Source organism: Rana temporaria, chromosome 10 (assembly GCF_905171775.1).
Source record: "Rana temporaria chromosome 10, aRanTem1.1, whole genome shotgun sequence".
In the NCBI taxonomy this organism is placed as follows: domain Eukaryota; kingdom Metazoa; phylum Chordata; class Amphibia; order Anura; family Ranidae; genus Rana; species Rana temporaria.
In genome coordinates, this window is record NC_053498.1 from 148655511 (window position 1) to 148678527 (window position 23017).

General features: G+C 45.7%; 1 protein-coding gene across 1 annotated transcript in view; it reads right to left on the reverse strand.

The window, feature by feature from the left end:
* Positions 1-251: 251 nt before the first annotated feature.
* The window catches only part of LOC120915895, a 97069-nt gene continuing 74303 nt past the window's right edge, over positions 252-23017 (reverse strand). Inside the window, exons 18-22 of the mRNA XM_040326709.1 lie at positions 20927-21040; positions 10450-10664; positions 6442-6584; positions 3990-4211; positions 252-261 (exon numbers count right to left, since the gene is read on the reverse strand). Coding sequence (XP_040182643.1) covers positions 252-261; positions 3990-4211; positions 6442-6584; positions 10450-10664; positions 20927-21040 — 704 coding nt within the window. The remainder of the gene's footprint in view (positions 262-3989; positions 4212-6441; positions 6585-10449; positions 10665-20926; positions 21041-23017) is intronic.

Sequence of the window (23017 nt, forward strand, 5' to 3'; positions counted from 1 at the left end):
ATCCCTGACTGTTTTTTCAGAAATCACAGAACACCCTCTATGTGTATGGTGGTGAGTCTTACCGAGTTACAATCCTTAGTGCAGAGTGAAACTTCCGCATAGAGACGGGCGGAGTAAGAATCGGTCACCCGGAAGACTTTCACCGCAAACCGAGATTCAGCGCCGACTCCATTGCTTTCCACTGTTAGATCACCAGCAGATACATCACTAGAGGGGCACCTGGATACAGAAAACCTTTTATCAGCTTTCAGTTACTGTAATCTAAAGAGTATAACACAATACTGGTACATACTATTAGAGTTATCTATACAGTATCTCACAAAAGTAAGTACACCCCTCACATTTTTGTAAATCTTTTCTTCTGCCTTTTCATGTGACAACACTGAAGAAATGACACTTTGTGGCCCAGATTCTCAAAGGACTTACGACGGCGTAGCGCCATGTACGCCGTCGTAAGTCCGAATGAGAGCCGTCGTATCTATGCGGCTGATTCTTATAATCAGTTACGCATAAATTCGGCTAAGATACGAGCGGCGTAAGGCTCCATACACACGACCAAACATGTATGCTGAAACGTTTCAGCAGACATGTTCGGTCGTGTGTAGGCGCGAGCGGGCCGGATTCCAGCAAACATTTGCCCGCCGGGCCTTTTCCCAGCGGGCAAATATTCCTGGACTTGTTTTAAAACAGTCCGCTGGAATCCTGCCCGCTCGGACATGTTCGGTCGTCTGTACAGACCTACCGTACATGTCCGAGCGCCCGCCATCCCTCGCATGCGTCGAATGACTTTGACGCATGCATGGAAGCATTTAACTGGCAGGCCCGCCCATGTCGCCGCGTCATGGACGCGGCGACACCGCGGACACGCCCCGCGTATTGTTTACGCGCGGCTTTCTGTACGATGGTTAGTACAGCCATCTTACAGAAACCCTCTGGCAGGCATGTACGGTGAAAACGGTCCGGCGGACCGCTTTCATCGTACTTGTTTGGTCGTCTGTACACGGCCTAAGTCTTTTACGCCGTCGTATCTTAGTTGCATATTTACGCTGGCCGTTAGGTGGCGCTTCCGTAGATTTACGCGTCGAATATGCTAATGAGCTAGATATGCCGATTCACGAACGTATGTGCACCCGGCGTAGCAAGATACGTTGTTTACGTAAGACATACGCCGGCGTAAAGTTACCCCTCATAAAGCAGGGGTAAGTCATGTTAGGTATGGACGTCGGAAACGTACGAACAGTGTCGTGTTTTACGTCGTTTGCGTAAGTCGTTCACGTCGAAAACATTGACTATTTGTGGCGTAATTTTGAGCATGCGCACTGGGATACGTTCACGGATGGCGCATCCTCCATTAGTTAAAAACGTCAATCACGTCAGGTCACGATAGATTAACATAAAACACGCCCACACTAGCCTACTTTGAATTACGCCGGCTTACGCCGGCACAGTTACACTACGCCGCCGTAACTTTGGCCACAAGTTCTTTGAGAATACGTGACCTGCTTCTCTAAGTTACGGCGGCGTAGTGTATCTGAGATACGCTACGCCCGCCTATAGATAGGCGCGTTTTTGAGAATCTGGCCCTGTATCTACAATGTTGTGTAGTGAGTGTACAGCTTGTATAATGGTGTAAATTTGCCGTCCCCTCAAAATAACTCAACAGACAGCCATTAATGTCTAAACCGCTGGCAACAAAAGTCAGTACACCCCTAAGTGAAAATGTCCAAATTGAGCCCAAAGTGTCAATATTTTGTGTGGTCACCATTATTTTCCAGCACTGCCTTAACCCTCTTGGGCATGGAGGTCACCAGAGCTTCACAGGTTGCCACTGGAGTCCTCTTCCCCTCCTCCATGATGACATCTCGAAGCTGATGGATGTTGGAGATCTTGCACTCCTCCACCTTCCGTTTGAGGATCCCCCCACAGATGATCAATAGGGTTTAGGTCTGGAGACATGCTTGGCCAGTCCATCACCTTTAACCTCAGATTCTTTAGCAAGGCAGTGGTGGTCTTGGAGGTGTGTTTGGGGTGGTTATTATGTTGGAATATTACCCTGCGGTCCAGTCTCTGAAGGGAGGGGATCATGCTCTGTTTCAGTATGTCACAGTACATGTTGGCATTCATGGTTCCCTCAATGATCTGTAGCCCCCCAGTGCCGGCAGCCCTCATGCAGCCCCAGACCATGACCCTCCCCCCACCATGCCTAACTGTAGACAAGACACACTTGTCTTTGTCCTCCTCACCTGGTTGCCGCCACACACACCTGACACCATCTGACACCAAATACTTTTATCTTGGTCTCATCAGACCACAGGACATGGTTCCAGTAATCTATGTCCTTAGTATGCTGTTTACGGCATTTCTTGTGCATCATCTTTAGAAGAGGCTTCCTTCTGGGACGACAGTCAAGCAGACCAATTTGATGCAGGGTGCGGCGTATGGTCTGAGCACTGACAGGCTCACCCCCCACCAATTTAACCTCTACAGTAGGGATGAGCTTCGAGTTTGAGTCAAACTCATGTTCGACTCGAACAATTTGGGGTGTTCGCAGCAAATTCGAAAAGCTGTGGAACACCCTGTTAATGTCTATGGGAGACCCCAGGTCCCCAATGCAAAAAAAAGTTTTAAAAACGGCAGTTTTTTCGGGAGCAGTGAATTTAATAATGCTTAAAGTGAAACAATAAAAGTGAAATATTCCTTTAAATTTCGGACCTAGGGGGGGTGTAAAATATGCCTGTGAAATAGCGCATGTTTCCTGTGCTTAGAACTGTCCCTGCACAAAGTGTAAAAAAAGTCATTTAAACCGACTTGCGGCTATAATGAATTTTCGGCTCCGGCAATTCATAGGGAATTCATTCATTCATAAAAAAAAAAAAAAAGCATGGGGGTCCCCCCAAATTCAATTACCAGGCCCTTCAGGTCTGGTATGGATATTAAGGGGAACCCCGCCGTCAATTTAAAAAAAAATGACGTGGGGTTCCCCCCAAATATCCATTCCAGACCCTTCAGGTCTGGTGTGGACTTTAAGGAGAACTCCACCCCAAATTTAAAAAAAAAATGGCGTGGAGTTCCCCCAAAAATCCACACCAGACCCCTTTTCCGAGCACGCAACCTGGCCAGCCGCAGAAAAGAGGGAGGGACGAGGGAGCGGCTGGCGCTAGTGACATTTCTTATATAGGTGAGGCGGGGTCACCCGTCATGGGACCCCGTCCCCCTCTGACGCACCCTCTGCTACGTCACTGGGGAAGCCCAGATCTTCCCCCTTGCGTCAGAGGGTCTGGAATGGTAATTTTTTTTTAATTGACGGCGGGGTTCCCCTTAATATCCATACCAGACCTGAAGGGCCTGGTAATTGAATTTGGGGGGACCCCCACGTTTTTGTTTTTTTTATGAATGAATTCTCTCTGAATTGCCTGGAGCCGACAATTCATTATAGCCACGAGTCCTTTTTAAATGATTTTTTTCCCTTCAGAAATTACATTTTGTGCGGAGACAGTTCTAAGTACGGGAAACATGCGATATTTCACAGGCATACTTTACACCCCCCCAGGTACGAAATTTAAAGGAATATTTGACTGTTATTTTTTCACTTTAAGCATTATTAAATTCACTTCTCCTGAAAAAAACGTACATTTTTAAAACTTTTTTTGCATTGATACATGTCCCCTGGGGCAGGACCCGGGTCCTCAAACACTTTCTAGGAAAATACCTTGCATGTTAGCCTTTAAAATTAGCACTTTATTCTTGTTCTTTGCTTCAAGTTGGGCATCTCATAAATCCCTTCATCCCATCCAAGTTGTTAACCCTAATAAAACATAAAAAAACAAAGCCAAGGTATTGACTTCATGTGTTTGGATTCAAGCGGGGAATGCGTGTTGCCTGGCTGTGCAGGAGTAGGGAAACCAGATACCAGCGGCCCCTGCGAGGAAACTGCTGCAAAAGTATACAGAGAACACAAAGAATTGCTAACCAGTATTTTGTGCACTTACCCGTTCTTAAGAAGATAGTACTTGTTGGAGCCTGAATTGGTAGGAGAGGCATAAATATTCACCACTTTGAAATTGAAGGTGTTGGCATCCAGATCTGGTGCGACCACTGAGATGTAGACGGTATCTTCCACATACAGGGGGTAGGAGTTTGAGAGAGGGGTCACAAATTGGTTATCTGTATAGGCTCTCATGTAGACTGAATAACTTGCATTTGCTATAGGCCTGGAAAATAAACACACAACAAAAGGTTACCTACCTAGAAACTCTTGTAGGTATGCTATATTACCAAAAGTATTGGTACTTTTTATCACAAAATGTCCTTAGTCTGGTATTTAACCCACTTCCTCTGAGATTAGGTCATACTGGACCCACCCCCCCCCCCCCCCCCCCCCCACAGCCTTTGACTGCACAGTAACAAGAGAAGCAGAGGACTGATGAACTAATACACTATATTACCAAAAGTATTGGGACACCTGCCTTTACACACACATGAACTTTAATGGCATCCCAGTCTTAGTCCGTAGGGTTCAATATTGAGTTGGCTCCGCCCTTTGCATTTGTGAGGTCAGGCACTGGTGTGGACGAGAAGACAGTCTCCACTCTAATTCATCCGAAAGGTGTTCCATCGGGTTGAGGTCATGTTGCCAAACTGTTCCCACAAATTTGGGAGCATAAATTGCCCAAAATGTCTTGGTATGATGAAGCCATGAAAGTGGAGGTTCACCCAAAAAAAAAACAATTTTTAACATTAGATTGAGGCCTAATTACGGGAAGCAGAATTGGGTGTTTTGTTTAAAATCAATGCAGTACTTACAGATCTTCTCCGTGGCTTCCGGGTATGGGCTGCGGGACTGGGCGTTCCTATTTGATTGACAGCCTTCCGACCGTCGCATACAGCGCGTCACCAGTTTCCGAAAGTAGCCGAACGTCGGTGCGCAAGCGCAATATAGAGCCGCACCGACGTTCGGCAACTCGCGACGCGCTGTATGCGACCGTCGGAAGGATGTCAATCAAATAGGAAAGCCCAGTCCCGAAGACCATACCCGGAAGCGGCGGAGAACATCGATCTCTAAAACGGTAAGTACTGCATTGATTTTAAACAAAACACCCGATTCTGCTTCCCGTAATTAGGCCCAATCTAATGTTAAAAAAACATTTTCAGGTGAACTCCCGCTTTAAGTTCCCATCACTGAAACCAAGGGGCCAAGCCCAACCCCACACCATAATCCCCCTTCCACCAAATGATTTGGACCACTGCACAAAACAAGCTCCATAAAGACACGAATGAGCAAGTTTGGGGTGAAGGAATGTGACTGACCTCAACACGATAGAACACCTTTGAGATGAATTAGAGCGGAGACTGTGAGCCAGGCCTTCTCATCCAACATGAGTGCCTGACCTCACAAATGCGCTTCTGGAAGAATGGTTAAACATTCCCATAGACACCCTCCTAAACCTTGCCAGAAGAGTTGAAGCTACGGACTAAGACTGGGATGCCATTAAAGTTCATGTGTGTGTAAAGGCAGGCGTCCCAATACTTTGGGTAACATAGTGTATTTAGTCATGCATCTATGTTATTATACAGAGTGTATGCATTTGTCAGTGTTGGGGATAAAATAGGTTTTGTAGTGCCCCCCTTTACATTGGTGATCAGTGTAGTGCCCCCAGTCTATGTTATGGCTGCAGCAGATGGGCAGAACTGTGACTTTTGATGGTGGCATCTCAATATCAGAAGCCAACATATTATGTTAATTTATTATACAGATTGTATGAACTGAAATATTTGCACCCAAGGAAAACGAAAGAGCAAACCTATTAGATATTTTCAGCTTTGAGTATACTGGTGGGGGAGGTAAAGCTGATGTACAACCTACCTCCGTTCCTGTGCTGCAGCCTCCACCAGACTCTTCAGTATTCTACACTTCCGGAAGTGTGGGATTCCTGTGTCTGCCAGCACATGCCATGGCTCCTTCCTCTGACCCCAATGTCACTACAGGACTCAGCAGAGACATAGAGGATGAAGGGAGGAACCATAGAGCACTGCAGATGAGACTCAAGAGCATTGAATACCGAAGAGGCTTATGAAGGCTGCAGTACTGAAACAGAAGGAAGGGAGGAGACACGGGATATAAAAACTCTTCTATTGCAGGGACACTTGGCCCAGATGGCCTACACCCATGTGTCCTCCGAGAGCTGAGCTCAGTTATAGCTAAGGCTTTGTTTCTAATTTATTAAGACCTGGCACAAGGCCACCGTGGTGTCTATATTTAAGAAGGGATTAAGGTCTTCAACCAGTAAGTACCACAAATTCCTTTAATTTAAACTTCTACTGAAGGGAAAATACATGAAGGTTTGCTAAAGGACCTCATACAAGGTTTTGTGATGGAATCCAATATCATAAAAAATGTCCAGCATGGATTTCTGAATACCAACATCATGTAATAATAATTACCCAAGTGTTGGGTGCAGTGTGACAGTCGTATACAGCGGGAAAGAGCAGGAAATATTAATGATAACATCATTTGTTATTCGGATTGGATCCATCTTGGCAAAAATATACAGCTGGTTTGTGTAGGTGACATGGGTCACATTCACCTGTAGAGAGAGGAAATACAGAAGTCATTATATAGGGCCAGAAAACAGTTACAATTAATGTCAGTGAATTCTTTGACAGGTTAAAAAAGGAAGTCCGGCCAAAAACAATTAGATAAATTAGAATAGTCCATCAAAAGATAAGCTTCCATCTAGAGATTTCCCCAGCAGTACTTTTTACCACAAAATGTCGTCAGTCTGGTATTCATCCCACTTCCCACTTCCTCTAAACCTAGGTCATCATGGACCCGCCCCCAGCCTATGACTACACAGTAACAGGAGAAGCAGAGGACTGATGAACTAATACACTATGGGCCAGATTCACAAAAGAGATACGACGGCGTATCTTTGTGTTACGGCCGTCCTAACTATGCGACTGGTTCATAGAATCAGTTACGCATAGATAGCCCTAAGATCCGACAGGTGTAATTGAATTACACTGTCGGATCTTAAGGATGCAATTCTAGGCCGGCCGCTAGGTGGCGAGGCCATTGAGGTTGGCGTAGAATATGCAAATGACTAGTTACGGCGATTCCCGAACGTCCGCGATGCCCGTCGATCTAACTTTACGTCGTTTCCGTCGAGTTACGTCGCGGAAAATTAGGGCTGAGCCCTAGTTGTTCTAAGCCATGTTAAGTATGGCTGTCGTTCCCGCGTCAAAATTTAAAAAACCACGTCGTTTGCGTAAGTCGTCCGTGAATGGCGCTGGACGCCATTTACGTTAACGTCTAAACAAATGACGTCCGTGCGACGTCATTTAGCGCAATGCACATCGGGTAATTTACCGGACGGAGCATGCTTAGTACGTTCGGCGCGGGAACGCGCCGAATTTAAATGGTGCCCGCCCCATTTGAATTGGGCGGGCTTGCGCCGAGCGCATTTACGTTACACCGCCGCAAGTACACAGGTAAGAGTTTTGAGAATCAGGCACTTACGGTGTAAATCTACGGCGGTGTAACGTAAATCAGATACGTTACACTGCCGTGGAGCAACGTAATTGTATCTGAATCTGGCCCTATATTACCAAAAGTATTGGGACGCCTGCCTTTACACACTCATGGCATCCCAGTCTTAGTCCGGAGGGTTCAATATTGAGTTGGCCCCGCCCTTTTCAGCTATAAGAGCTTCAACTCTTCTGGGAAGGCCGTCCACAAGGTTTAGGAGGGTGTCTATGGGAATGTTTGACCATTCTTCCAGAAGAGCATTTGTGAGGTCAGGCACTGATGTTGGACGAGAAGGTCTGGCTCGCAGTCTCCGCTCTAATTCATACCAAAGGTGTTCTATTGGCTTGTGGTCAGGACTCTGTGCAGGCCAGTCAAGTTCCTCCACCCCAAACTCGTTCATCCATGTCTTTATGGACCTTGTTTTGTGCACTGGTCCAAATCATTTGGTGGAGGGGGGATTATGGTGGGGGGTTGTTTTTCAGGGGTTGTGTTGGCCCCTTAGTTCCAGTGAGGGGAACTCTTAAGGCGTCAGCATACCAAGACATTTTGGACAATTTCATGCCCCCAACTTTGTGGGAACAGTTTGGGGATGGCCCTTTGCCGTTCCAACATGACTCCGCACCAGTGCACAAAGCAAGAGAGGTCTGACCTCAACCCGATAGAACACCTTTGGGATGAATTAGAGCGGAGACTGTGAGCCAGGCCTTCTCCTCCAACATCAGTGCCTGACCTCACAAATGCACTTCTGGAAGAATGGTCAAACATTCCCATAGACACCCTCCTAAACCTTGTGGACGGCCTTCCCAGAAGAGTTGAAGCTGTTATAGCTGCAAAGGGCGGGGCCAACTCAATATTGAACCCTCCGGAGTAAGACTGGGATGCCATTAAAGTTCATGTGCGTGTAAAGGCAGGTGTCTCAATACTTTTGGTAATATAGTGAATAGGGTTGCACCGATATGAGCATTTGCATTCGTACTCATGCAAATGCTCCGATGTTTGACCTCCTGGGCAGTCAGGGGTGATCAGTGTGGCGGTGGGGGGAGTTACAAGCACCAATCTCCCTGTATAGATTTCAATAAAGCAGCTTATAGCTGCTTAATTAACTCCCCCCTACCACCCCCCCCCCCCCACAGCTTTTAGCTGCTTTACTGAAATCTATACAGGAATGATCAGTGCTTGTAACTTGCTGCACCGATCATCCCTGACTGTCCCCTGTGTCCTTCTCTGTTTTCCCCCATGCTCCTCCAGATCCCCATCTCTGTGCTCCTCTGTTTCTCCTTCAGTCCCTCTCTGTGTCCTCCGGTCCCCCTCCGTGCTCCTCCGTTCCCCTTCTGTCCCGGATCTGTCAGAATGGAGAGCGGAGGAAGGAGCCAGTAAATCTGTAATTTATCATCTCCTTCTTTTTTTCTGAATACACAGAGTCAGTGATCACTGTCTGTCCATTTATAACTGAGCATTGTAAACTGTGTTTATGATGCCTCAGTTTATAAATGTAGAGGAGCCTCCTTATGGCCTAAAAGCAAAACGCTATGTCTGGGGGAAAACTAACACTGCACATCACCCTGAACACACCATCCCCACCGTGAAACATGGTGGTGGCAGCATCATGCGGTGGGGATGCTTTTCTTCAGCAGGGACAGGGAAGCTGGTCAGAGTTGGATGGATGGAGCCAAATAAAGCACAATCTTAGAAGAAAATCTGTTAGAGTCTGTCATGGATATGCAATAGTCTGGCAGCTTACCTGTTTCCATCTGTCCATTAAGAGACCTGACTCTGTTCTGGTTACCTTCTTATTTCCTCTCCTTCCTGTATGGCCCCACCCAGGCCATCCCAGGAAGTCTATATTAACCACTGCACTACAGGCCTGCAGTGCTGTTCAACAGTGTTGTTTGCTCAAGTTCCTGTCTGCAGTGTGCTACGATTATCTTCCTGTGTACCGTTTTTGGCTCGTCTCTGACTTCTCCTGTTTGCCTGTGCCCTTGACCTTTTGCCTGTCCCTCGGTTACCCTAGTCTTCCTGTTGCCCTGACCTCGGCTTACCCATCACTACCGGTTGTCCTGCCTGCTGCTTCCTCTCTCTCTCTGCGGAGTGTGACCTAGGGGACCCCAGGGGTCACGACCTGGATCCAGCTGCGGCGAAGGCCATCCTCACCACTAGAGGCTCTGGTGAACACAAAGCTGGGTCTTAGACTCCGCGCCCTGGGCGATCTTGGGGTTGCTTCCTCTCTGATTGCAGCAGTCGGCTATAGGGTTCACTACCCTGTGATGCATCCCTGACCCCCACTTGTCACCTGGCCACAGGTGACCTGACAGAGTCTGCAAAAAAATTGAGACTGGGGGAGGTTCACCTTCCAGCAGGCCAACGACCCTAAAGTACAGCCAGAGCTACAATGGAATGGTTTATATCAAAGCCTATTCATGTGTTAGAATGGCCCAGTCACAGTCCAGACCTAAATCCCATTGAGAATCTGTGGCAAGACTTGAAATTTGCTGATCACAGACGCTCTCCATCCAATCTGACAGAGCTTGAGATATTTTACAAAGAAGAATGGGCAGAAATGTCCCTCTCTAGATGTGCAAAGCTGGTAGAGACACCCCCAAAAAGACTTGTAGAGAAAGGGGGTCCTACAAAGTATTGACTCCGGGGGGCGCCATACAAATACCCCTCCCCCCACACTTTTCACATATTTAATTCTAAAACATTTTGAAAACCATTTATAATTTTCCTTCCACTTCACAATTATGTGACACTTTGTGTTGGTCCATCACGTAAAATCCCAATAAAATCCATTTACGTTTTTGGTTGTAACATGACAAGATGTGGGAAATTTCAAGGGGTATGAATACTTTTTCAAGGCACTGTACTTTAATGTATCTGATTTTACTTCTCTTGTATAACAGTCAGACGGTGTCAGGAGAACTTGCCACAGCTTCAGTGTTACAGTCCGAACTGATCAATGGACGATGAAGGGTCATCTCCAATGTTCCACCCACAACCTCCTTTCCTGCCCAACACTCGGGGTTGGTGCTGCTCAGCCTGATATCAGACGTATTATAACCGTTTTTGTCCAACCAACATTTTGACACTTGTATATTGAACTTTGCTCCAGCACAAGTATAATTTACGTCTGGAGCGGCTCCTGAAAAATAAGAAAATTCATTCAATATTTCTGAGAGGAGAAGGTGACGGTGACGCGATTGATGTACATTATACACTACAGTGGAACCTCGGATATATGAGCGCCGTATTTCTAAAAATTCTAACTCGGTTTGCAAGTGTTGTCTCGCAAAACAAGCAGGATTCAGGCCAAAGCCGTGTGCAGTAACACGTTTTGCCTGAGGTGGGGGGGGGCGCCGGAGCCGAATGATGCTGATCTTAGCCGATCACAAATGCACGGAAAAGGGCCCGAGGACAGCTCGGCTGACCTCTGCAAACCTCGGAAAGACTCGGGAACGGAGTCTTGCCGAGGTTTGCCGAGGTCAGCCGAGCTGTCCTCTGGCCTTTCTGTGTGTTCCCGGGGCTCTCCGGCGCCCCCACCCCCCACCTCTGGCCGCATGCGGCATTGCATGCCATTGAAGTCAATGCGGAACTAATTATTTGTTAGGGTGGCAAGAATGATCAGGGACTGGGGAGAAAGCTGCCTTAGAGTCAAAGAGTTCAAGTCAAATAAACTTATATTTTGCATACAGTACATTGACTCTTGGTGGCTAATGTAGTTCCCCCTTACATTGATGATCAGTGTAGTGTCCCCCTTACATTGATGATCAGTGTAGTGTCCCCCTTACATTGGTGATAAGTGTAGTGTCCCCTTACATTGGTGATCAGTGTAGTGTCCCCTTACATTGATGATCAGTGTAGTGCCCCCTTACATTGGTGATAAGTGTAGTGTCCCCCTTACATTGATGATCAGTGTAGTGTCCCCCTTACATTGATGATCAGTGTAGTGCCCCCTTACATTGGTGATAAGTGTAGTGTCCCCCTTACATTGATGATCAGTGTAGTGTCCCCCTTACATTGATGATCAGTGTAGTGTCCCCTTACATTGATGATCAGTGTAGTGTCCCCTTACATTGATGATCAGTGTAGTGTCCCCTTACATTGGTGATCAGTGTAGTGTCCCCTTACATTGATGATCAGTGTAGTGTCCCCCTTACATTGATGATCAGTGTAGTGTCCCCTTACATTGATGATCAGTGTAGTGTCCCCTTACATTGATGATCAGTGTAGTGTCCCCCTTACATTGATGATCAGTGTAGTGTCCCCCTTACATTGATGATCAGTGTAGTGTCCCCTTACATTGATGATCAGTGTAGTGTCCCCTTACATTGATGATCAGTGTAGTGTCCCCTTACATTGATGATCAGTGTAGTGTCCCCCTTACATTGATGATCAGTGTAGTGTCCCCTTACATTGATGATCAGTGTAGTGTCTCCCTTACATTGATGATCAGTGTAGTGTCCCCTTACATTGATGGTTAGTGTAGTGTCCCCTTACATTGATGATCAGTGTAGTGTCCCCTTACATTGATGATCAGTGTAGTGCCCCCTTACATTGATGATCAGTGTAGTGTCCCCCTTACATTGATGATCAGTGTAGTGTCCCCTTACATTGATGATCAGTGTAGTGTCCCCCCTTACATTGATGATCAGTGTAGTGTCCCCCTTGCATTGATGATCAGTGTAGTGTCCCCCTTACATTGATGATCAGTGTAGTGTCCCCCTTACATTGATGATCAGTGTAGTGTCCCCCTTACATTGGTGATCAGTGTAGTGTCCCCCTTACATTGATGATCAGTGTAGTGCCCCCCCTTACATTGATGATCAGTGTAGTGTCCCCTTACATTGATGATCAGTGTAGTGTCCCCTTACATTGGTGATCAGTGTAGTGTCCCCCTTACATTGATGATCAGTGTAGTGTCCCCTTACATTGATGATCAGTGTAGTGTCCCCTTACATTGATGATCAATGTAGTGTCCCCCTTACATTGATGATCAGTGTAGTGTCCCCCTTACATTGATGATCAGTGTAGTGTCCCCTTACATTGATGATCAGTGTAGTGTCCCCTTACATTGATGATCAGTGTAGTGTCCCCCTTACATTGATGATCAGTGTAGTGTCTCCCTTACATTGATGATCAGTGTAGTGTCCCCTTACATTGATGGTTAGTGTAGTGTCCCCTTACATTGATGATCAGTGTAGTGTCCCCCCTTACATTGATGATCAGTGTAGTGTCCCCCTTACATTGGTGATCAGTGTAGTGTCCCCCTTACATTGATGATCAGTGTAGTGTCCCCTTACATTGATGATCAGTGTAGTGTCCCCTTACATTGATGATCAGTGTAGTGTCCCCCTTACATTGATGATCAGTGTAGTGTCCCCTTACATTGATGATCAGTGTAGTGTCCCCCTTACATTGATGATCAGTGTAGTGTCCCCCTTACATTGATGATCAGTGTAGTGTCCCCTTACATTGGTGATCAGTGTGGTGTCCCCCTTACATTGATGATCAGTGTAGTGCCCCCTTACATTGATGATCAGTGTAGTGTCCCCTTACATTGGTGATCAGTGTGGTGTCCCCCTTACATTGATGATCAGTGTAGTGCCCCCCTTACATTGATGATCAGTGTAGTGTCCCCTTACATTGATGATCAGTGTAGTGTCCCCTTACATTGATGATCAGTGTAGTGTCCCCCTTACATTGGTGATCAGTGTAGTGTCCCCCTTACATTGATGATTAGTGTAGTGTCCCCCTTACATTGATGATCAGTGTAGTGTCCCCCTTACATTGATGATCAGTGTAGTGTCCCCTTACATTGATGATCAGTGTAGTGTCCCTTTACATTGATGATCAGTGTAGTGTCCCCCTTACATTGATGATCAGTGTAGTGTCCCCTTACATTGATGATCAGTGTAGTGTCCCCCCTTACATTGATGATCAGTGTAGTGTCCCCTTACATTGATGATCAGTGTAGTGCCCCCCTTACATTGATGGTCAGTGTAGTGTCCCCTTACATTGATGGTCAGTGTAGTGTCCCCTTACATTGATGATCAGTGTAGTGTCCCCCTTACATTGATGATCAGTGTAGTGTCCCCTTACATTGATGATCAGTGTAGTGTCCCCCTTACATTGATGATCAGTGTAGTGTCCCCTTACATTGATGATCAGTGTAGTGTCCCCCTTACATTGATGATCAGTGTAGTGCCCCCTTACATTGATGGTCAGTGTAGTGTCCCCCTTACATTGATGGTCAGTGTAGTGTCCCCCTTACATTGATGATCAGTGTAGTGTCCCCTTACATTGATGATCAGTGTAGTGTCCCCTTACATTGATGATCAGTGTAGTGTCCCCCTTACATTGATGATCAGTGTAGTGCCCCCTTACATTGATGATCAGTGTAGTGCCCCCTTACATTGATGATCAGTGTAGTGTCCCCCTTACATTGATGGTCAGTGTAGTGTCCCCCTTACATTGATGGTCAGTGTAGTGTCCCCCTTACATTGATGATCAGTGTAGTGCCCCCTTACATTGATGATCAGTGTAGTGTCCCCCTTACATTGATGGTCAGTGTAGTGTCCCCCTTACATTGATGATCAGTGTAGTGTCCCCTTACATTGATGATCAGTGTAGTGTCCCCCTTACATTGATGATCAGTGTAGTGTCCCCTTACATTGATGATCAGTGTAGTGTCCCCCTTACATTGATGATCAGTGTAGTGTCCCCTTACATTGATGATCAGTGTAGTGTCCCCTTACATTGATGATCAGTGTAGTGTCCCCCTTACATTGATGATCAGTGTAGTGTCCCCCTTACATTGATGATCAGTGTAGTGTCCCCTTACATTGATGATCAGTGTAGTGTCCCCCTTACATTGATGATCAGTGTAGTGTCCCCTTACATTGATGGTCAGTGTAGTGTCCCCCTTACATTGATGATCAGTGTAGTGCCCCCTTACATTGATGATCAGTGTAGTGCCCCCTTACATTGATGATCAGTGTAGTGTCCCCCTTACATTGATGGTCAGTGTAGTGTCCCCCTTACATTGATGGTCAGTGTAGTGTCCCCCTTACATTGATGGTCAGTGTAGTGTCCCCCTTACATTGATGATCAGTGTAGTGCCCCCTTACATTGATGATCAGTGTAGTGTCCCCCTTACATTGATGGTCAGTGTAGTGTCCCCCTTACATTGATGATCAGTGTAGTGTCCCCTTACATTGATGATCAGTGTAGTGTCCCCCTTACATTGATGATCAGTGTAGTGTCCTCCTTACATTGATGATCAGTGTAGTGTCCCCCTTACATTGATGATCAGTGTAGTGTCCCCCTTACATTGATGATCAGTGTAGTGCCCCCTTACATTGATGATCAGTGTAGTGTCCCCTTACATTGATGATCAGTGTAGTGTCCCCCTTACATTGATGATCAGTGTAGTGTCCCCTTACATTGATGATCAGTGTAGTGTCCCCTTACATTGATGATCAGTGTAGTGTCCCCCTTACATTGATGATCAGTGTAGTGTCCCCCTTACATTGATGATCAGTGTAGTGTCCCCTTACATTGATGATCAGTGTAGTGTCCCCTTACATTGATGATCAGTGTAGTGTCCCCTTACATTGATGATCAGTGTAGTGTCCCCTTACATTGATGATCAGTGTATTGTCCCCTTACATTGATGATCAGTGTAGTGTCCCCTTACATTGATGATCAGTGTAGTGTCCCCTTACATTGATGATCAGTGTAGTGTCCCCCTTACATTGATGATCAGTGTAGTGTCCCCCTTACATTGATGATCAGTGTAGTGTCCCCTTACATTGATGATCAGTGTAGTGTCCCCTTACATTGATGATCAGTGTAGTGTCCCCTTACATTGATGATCAGTGTAGTGTCCCCTTACATTGATGATCAGTGTAGTGTCCCCTTACATTGGTGATCAGTGTAGTGTCCCCCTTACATTGATGATCAGTGTAGTGTCCCCCTTACATTGGTGATCAGTGTAGTGTCCCCCTTACATTGATGATCAGTGTAGTGTCCCCTTACATTGATGGTCAGTGTAGTGTCCCCCTTACATTGATGATCAGTGTAGTGTCCCCTTACATTGATGATCAGTGTAGTGTCCCCCTTACATTGATGGTCAGTGTAGTGTCCCCCTTACATTGATGATCAGTGTAGTGCCCCCCTTACATTGATGATCAGTGTAGTGTCCCCTTACATTGATGATCAGTGTAGTGTCCCCCTTACATTGATGATCAGTGTAGTGTCCCCTTACATTGATGATCAGTGTAGTGTCCCCTTACATTGATGATCAGTGTAGTGTCCCCTTACATTGATGATCAGTGTAGTGTCCCCTTACATTGATGATCAGTGTAGTGTCCCCCTTACATTGATGATCAGTGTAGTGTCCCCTTACATTGATGATCAGTGTAGTGTCCCCTTACATTGATGATCAGTGTAGTGTCCCCCTTACATTGATGATCAGTGTAGTGTCCCCTTACATTGATGATCAGTGTAGTGTCCCCCTTACATTGATGATCAGTGTAGTGTCCCCTTACATTGATGATCAGTGTAGTGTCCCCCTTACATTGATGATCAGTGTAGTGTCCCCTTACATTGATGATCAGTGTAGTGTCCCCTTACATTGATGATCAGTGTAGTGTCCCCTTACATTGATGATCAGTGTAGTGTCCCCTTACATTGATGATCAGTGTAGTGTCCCCCTTACATTGATGATCAGTGTAGTGTCCCCTTACATTGATGATCAGTGTAGTGTCCCCTTACATTGATGATCAGTGTAGTGTCCCCTTACATTGATGATCAGTGTAGTGTCCCCTTACATTGATGATCAGTGTAGTGTCCCCCTTACATTGATGATCAGTGTAGTGTCCCCTTACATTGATGATCAGTGTAGTGTCCCCCTTACATTGATGATCAGTGTAGTGTCCCCCTTACATTGATGATCAGTGTAGTGTCCCCTTACATTGGTGATCAGTGTGGTGTCCCCTTACATTGATGATCAGTGTAGTGTCCCCCTTACATTGATGATCAGTGTAGTGTCCCCTTACATTGATGATCAGTGTAGTGTCCCTTTACATTGATGATCAGTGTAGTGTCCCCCTTACATTGATGATCAGTGTAGTGTCCCCTTACATTGGTGATCAGTGTGGTGTCCCCTTACATTGATGATCAGTGTAGTGTCCCCCTTACATTGATGATCAGTGTAGTGTCCCCCTTACATTGATGATCAGTGTAGTGTCCCCCTTACATTGATGATCAGTGTAGTGTCCCCTTACATTGATGATCAGTGTAGTGTCCCCCTTACATTGATGATCAGTGTAGTGTCCCCCTTACATTGATGATCAGTGTAGTGTCCCCCCTTACATTGATGATCAGTGTAGTGTCCCCTTACATTGATGATCAGTGTAGTGTCCCCCTTACATTGATGATCAGTGTAGTGTCCCCTTACATTGATGATCAGTGTAGTGTCCCCTTACATTGATGATCAGTGTAGTGTCCCCTTACATTGATGATCAGTGTAGTGTCCCCTTACATTGATGATCAGTGTAGTGTCCCCTTACATTGATGATCAGTGTAGTGTCCCCTTACATTGATGATCAGTGTAGTGTCCCCTTACATTGATGATCAGTGTAGTGTCCCCCTTACATTGATGATCAGTGTAGTGTCCCCTTACATTGATGATCAGTGTAGTGTCCCCTTACATTGATGATTAGTGTAGTGTCCCCCTTACATTGATGATCAGTGTAGTGTCCCCCTTACATTGATGATCAGTGTAGTGTCCCCTTACATTGATGATCAGTGTAGTGTCCCCTTACATTGATGATCAGTGTAGTGTCCCCCTTACATTGATGGTCAGTGTAGTGTCCCCTTACATTGGTGATCAGTGTGGTGTCCCCTTACATTGATGATCAGTGTAGTGTCCCCCTTACATTGATGATCAGTGTAGTGTCCCCCTTACATTGATGATCAGTGTAGTGTCCCCTTACATTGATGATCAGTGTAGTGTCCCCCTTACATTGATGATCAGTGTAGTGTCTCCTTACATTGATGATCAGTGTAGTGTCCCCCTTACATTGATGATCAGTGTAGTGTCCCCCTTACATTGATGATCAGTGTAGTGTCCCCTTACATTGATGATCAGTGTAGTGTCCCCTTACATTGATGATCAGTGTAGTGTCCCCTTACATTGATGATCAGTGTAGTGTCCCCCTTACATTGATGATCAGTGTAGTGTCCCCTTACATTGATGATCAGTGTAGTGCCCCCTTACATTGATGATCAGTGTAGTGTCCCCTTACATTGATGATCAGTGTAGTGTCCCCCTTACATTGATGATCAGTGTAGTGTCCCCCTTACATTGATGATCAGTGTAGTGCCCCCCTTACATTGATGATCAGTGTAGTGTCCCCTTACATTGATGATCAGTGTAGTGTCCCCTTACATTGATGATCAGTGTAGTGTCCCCTTACATTGATGATCAGTGTAGTGCCCCCCTTACATTGATGATCAGTGTAGTGTCCCCCTTACATTGGTGATCAGTGTAGTGTCCCCTTACATTGATGATCAGTGTAGTGTCCCCCTTACATTGATGATCAGTGTAGTGTCCCCTTACATTGATGATCAGTGTAGTGTCCCCCTTACATTGATGATCAGTGTAGTGTCCCCTTACATTGATGATCAGTGTAGTGTCCCCTTACATTGATGATCAGTGTAGTGTCCCCCCTTACATTGATGATCAGTGTAGTGTCCCCTTACATTGATGATCAGTGTAGTGTCCCCCTTACATTGATGATCAGTGTAGTGTCCCCTTACATTGATGATCAGTGTAGTGTCCCCTTACATTGATGATCAGTGTAGTGTCCCCCTTACATTGATGATCAGTGTAGTGTCCCCCTTACATTGATGATCAGTGTAGTGTCCCCCTTACATTGATGATCAGTGTAGTGTCCCCCTTACATTGATGATCAGTGTAGTGTCCCCCTTACATTGATGATCAGTGTAGTGTCCCCCTTACATTGATGATCAGTGTAGTGTCCCCTTACATTGATGATCAGTGTAGTGTCCCCTTACATTGGTGATCAGTGTAGTGTCCCCTTACATTGATGATCAGTGTAGTGTCCCCCTTACATTGATGATCAGTGTAGTGTCCCCCTTACATTGATGATCAGTGTAGTGTCCCCTTTACATTGGTGATCAGTGTAGTGTCCCCGTACATTGATGATCAGTGTAGTGTCCCCTTACATTGATGATCAGTGTAGTGTCCCCTTACATTGATGATCAGTGTAGTGTCCCCTTACATTGATGATCAGTGTAGTGTCCCCTTACATTGATGATCAGTGTAGTGTCCCCTTACATTGATGATCAGTGTAGTGTCCCCTTACATTGGTGATCAGTGTAGTGTCCCCTTACATTGATGATCAGTGTAGTGTCCCCCTTACATTGATGATCAGTGTAGTGTCCCCCTTACATTGATGATCAGTGTAGTGTCCCCTTTACATTGGTGATCAGTGTAGTGTCCCCGTACATTGATGATCAGTGTAGTGTCCCCTTACATTGATGATCAGTGTAGTGTCCCCTTTACATTGGTGATCAGTGTAGTGTCCCCTTACATTGATGATCAGTGTAGTGTCCCCTTTACATTGATGATCAGTGTAGTGTCCCCTTACATTGATGATCAGTGTAGTGTCCCCGTACATTGATGATCAGTGTAGTGTCCCCCTTACATTGGTGATCAGTGTAGTGTCCCCCGTACATTGATGATCAGTGTAGTGTCCCCCTTACATTGATGATCAGTGTAGTGTCCCCCTTACATTGATGATCAGTGTAGTGTCCCCCTTACATTGATGATCAGTGTAGTGTCCCCCTTACATTGATGATCAGTGTAGTGTCCCCCTTACATTGATGATCAGTGTAGTGTCCCCTTACATTGATGATCAGTGTAGTGTCCCCTTACATTGATGATCAGTGTAGTGTCCCCCCTTACATTGATGATCAGTGTAGTGTCCCCCCTTACATTGATGATCAGTGTAGTGTCCCCTTACATTGATGATCAGTGTAGTGTCCCCCTTACATTGATGATCAGTGTAGTGTCCCCTTACATTGATGATCAGTGTAGTGCCCCCCTTACATTGATGATCAGTGTAGTGTCCCCTTACATTGATGATCAGTGTAGTGTCCCCTTACATTGATGATCAGTGTAGTGTCCCCCTTACATTGATGATCAGTGTAGTGTCCCCCTTACATTGATGATCAGTGTAGTGTCCCCTTACATTGATGATCAGTGTAGTGTCCCCTTACATTGGTGATCAGTGTAGTGTCCCTGTACATTGATGATCAGTGTAGTGTCCCCTTACATTGGTGATCAGTGTAGTGTCCCCCTTACATTGATGATCAGTGTAGTGTCCCCTTACATTGATGATCAGTGTAGTGTCCCCCTTACATTGATGATCAGTGTAGTGTCCCCTTACATTGATGATCAGTGTAGTGTCCCCTTACATTGATGATCAGTGTAGTGTCCCCCTTACATTGATGATCAGTGTAGTGTCCCCTTACATTGATGATCAGTGTAGTGCCCCCCTTACATTGATGATCAGTGTAGTGTCCCCTTACATTGATGATCAGTGTAGTGTCCCCTTACATTGATGGTCAGTGTAGTGTCCCCTTACATTGATTATCAGTGTAGTGTCCCCTTACATTGATGATCAGTGTAGTGTCCCCTTACATTGATGATCAGTGTAGTGTCCCCTTACATTGATGATCAGTGTAGTGTCCCCTTACATTGATGATCAGTGTAGTGTCCCCTTACATTGATGATCAGTGTAGTGTCCCCCTTACATTGGTGATCAGTGTAGTGTCCCCTTACATTGATGATCAGTGTAGTGTCCCCCTTACATTGATGATCAGTGTAGTGTCCCCTTACATTGATGATCAGTGTAGTGTCCCCCTTACATTGATGATCAGTGTAGTGTCCCCTTACATTGATGATCAGTGTAGTGTCCCCTTACATTGATGATCAGTGTAGTGTCCCCTTACATTGATGATCAGTGTAGTGTCCCCTTACATTGATGATCAGTGTAGTGTCCCCTTACATTGATGATCAGTGTAGTGTCCCCCTTACATTGATGATCAGTGTAGTGTCCCCCTTACATTGATGATCAGTGTAGTGTCCCCTTACATTGATGATCAGTGTAGTGTCCCCTTACATTGATGATCAGTGTAGTGTCCCCCTTACATTGATGATCAGTGTAGTGTCCCCTTACATTGATGATCAGTGTAGTGTCCCCTTACATTGATTTGTGTTACATGCACTTCATATGGTTTATTGGAAAATGCAATATTTGGTTTTAAATGGCACCTGATCCATTCTGACCATTGTATTATAGAATACCATACCTCGTATGAATGGATAGACAGTTGCATTGCACTGGCAGTTAGTAGTACTATCGATATCGATGCAAATCTCATCATCAGCACAGGAATCACTTCCACAGGATGCAGGCGCAGCCACTGGAGAGACAGAAAAACATTAAAGTACATTCTTCTGGAATTCTCATACAATATGCACACTCACTGTAGGGTGAAATAATTGTGTAGTGATCATCGTAGAAGTTAAAGTGTTTGTAATCCCTGACAATAATCCCTAACAATCATGGGTTCACATGGGTCTCAGTGGTGACCCCGTCCATTCTCCAAAGGGTCCATGTGGCCTTCCAGTCACATTAGATTCTATACTGTGTCGCTGGTGAAAAGCGATTGCCACGTCACCCTGTGTAGGTAATTCAGTAAATTCAGAGAGCCCAAGCTGGCCAGGAAAGAGGCACATCCGTGTCCATGCCAGGCCCTGTGAGTTTTCAGTTTCACCTTCACGGGTGAGTTTCCTCTTTTATATACAAGCCCCCCGCTTTCACCCAGCAGCACCCACCTTGTGTGCACATGCAGCTGGCAGCAGGAGAGACACACCCAGGGCATCCATCAGGAATTTTGGGGCCCCTTACACAGCTTTAGGCATGACCCCCCTGAAGCAGAGGACCGGGGGGGGGGGGGGGGGGGGGGGCCAAAAATTTGCAAGTGTAGTGTTAGCTCACCTCTCTCTTCTCTCTTGTCGCGAGCAGAGAAGGGGGGGCTGCCAAAAATCTGCTCAGCTCTCACTCACCTCTCTCCTGCCACGAGCAGAGAACATGGGGGCTGCCGAAAATCTGCAAGTGTCAGCACACCTTTCTCCTGTGGGCCCCTGGGTACATTCGGCCCCTTACTAGTGTAATGCCTGTACCCCCCTGATGGCTGCCCTGGACACACCCACCATACAGTGGGTGGGAGTATCTTGGCATGAGGTTGAAGCAGTGGGTGGTAATGGGGGGGAGGCCCAGGTCATCTTTTTTTTGGTCTGTTAAATATATGGGATACATGGAGCAATTAAATGCTTTAAATGTGTTCTGATGCCCAAGGCCGGTAGGAGGGCCTTCAGATTATGTGGCACTGTGATTGGCTGCACATGGATGATGTCACCAGGAGCCCATCCTACCTCCTAATCGTTGGTAATTGACCATGAGCTGTTGGTGACAGCATGGTCACTGTTCTGGGGGTGCAGGTAAAGCGCCCTCCACAGCTTAACAGAGATGCATACATGTTGGGGCTGAATGTTAAGGTCCGCCCACCCTGCCCTCACATATAAGGGACTTTTTGCTATAAAAGGAGTTGAATATGTTTAGCTATGCCCACATGCTTGGGTGGCTTACACCCAAGAGTCCTCAAAGAACTCAGTCAGGTCATAGCCAGACCACTAGTCCTAATCTTTATAGGCAGCATACTGACAGGAATGGTACCAGCTGATTGGAGAAAAGTCCACGTGGTACCAATATTAAAAAAAAGGGAAGAGATATATTCCTGTATACTATAGGCCTGTCAGTCTAACATTGGTAGTATGTAAACTATCTGAGGGGGATGATAAGAGATCATATCCAAGAATTTTCTGATAAAAACCGTATCATTAGCAGTTATCAGCACGGGTTTACGAAAGGTCACTCTTGCCATGAAAAAATAGGTATTCCCGCTCTAGTATGGAGTCAAGTACAGAGGATTCAATGGTGCGGCAGCCACCGTGAGGGTCAAACACTACCCATGACAAAGTATATGAGAAAATCAATAGATGGTGTTGCGCTCCAAAATAAATAAAGTGCTGATCAGTAACAAGGTAGCAGTATGTGCCATTACAAATAATAAATCTTCAAGTGCTGATATATGAAATATTAAAATGCATCAATAAAGAATCAATCGTGATAAATAAAGTGCAATGATTGCAGATAAAGTGACTGTGGTGTATAAATACTAAAAAGTACAAACTGCATAAATATGGTTGTAAATCAACAGTAATCCATATAAAAAAATGAAAGTGCAGTAGTGCGATGAAACACAGTCTGGAAGGGCTTAAATCTTCCAACCATGAGACGGTGCAAACCAAAAGGTGCTGATTAGCATCAACAAGTG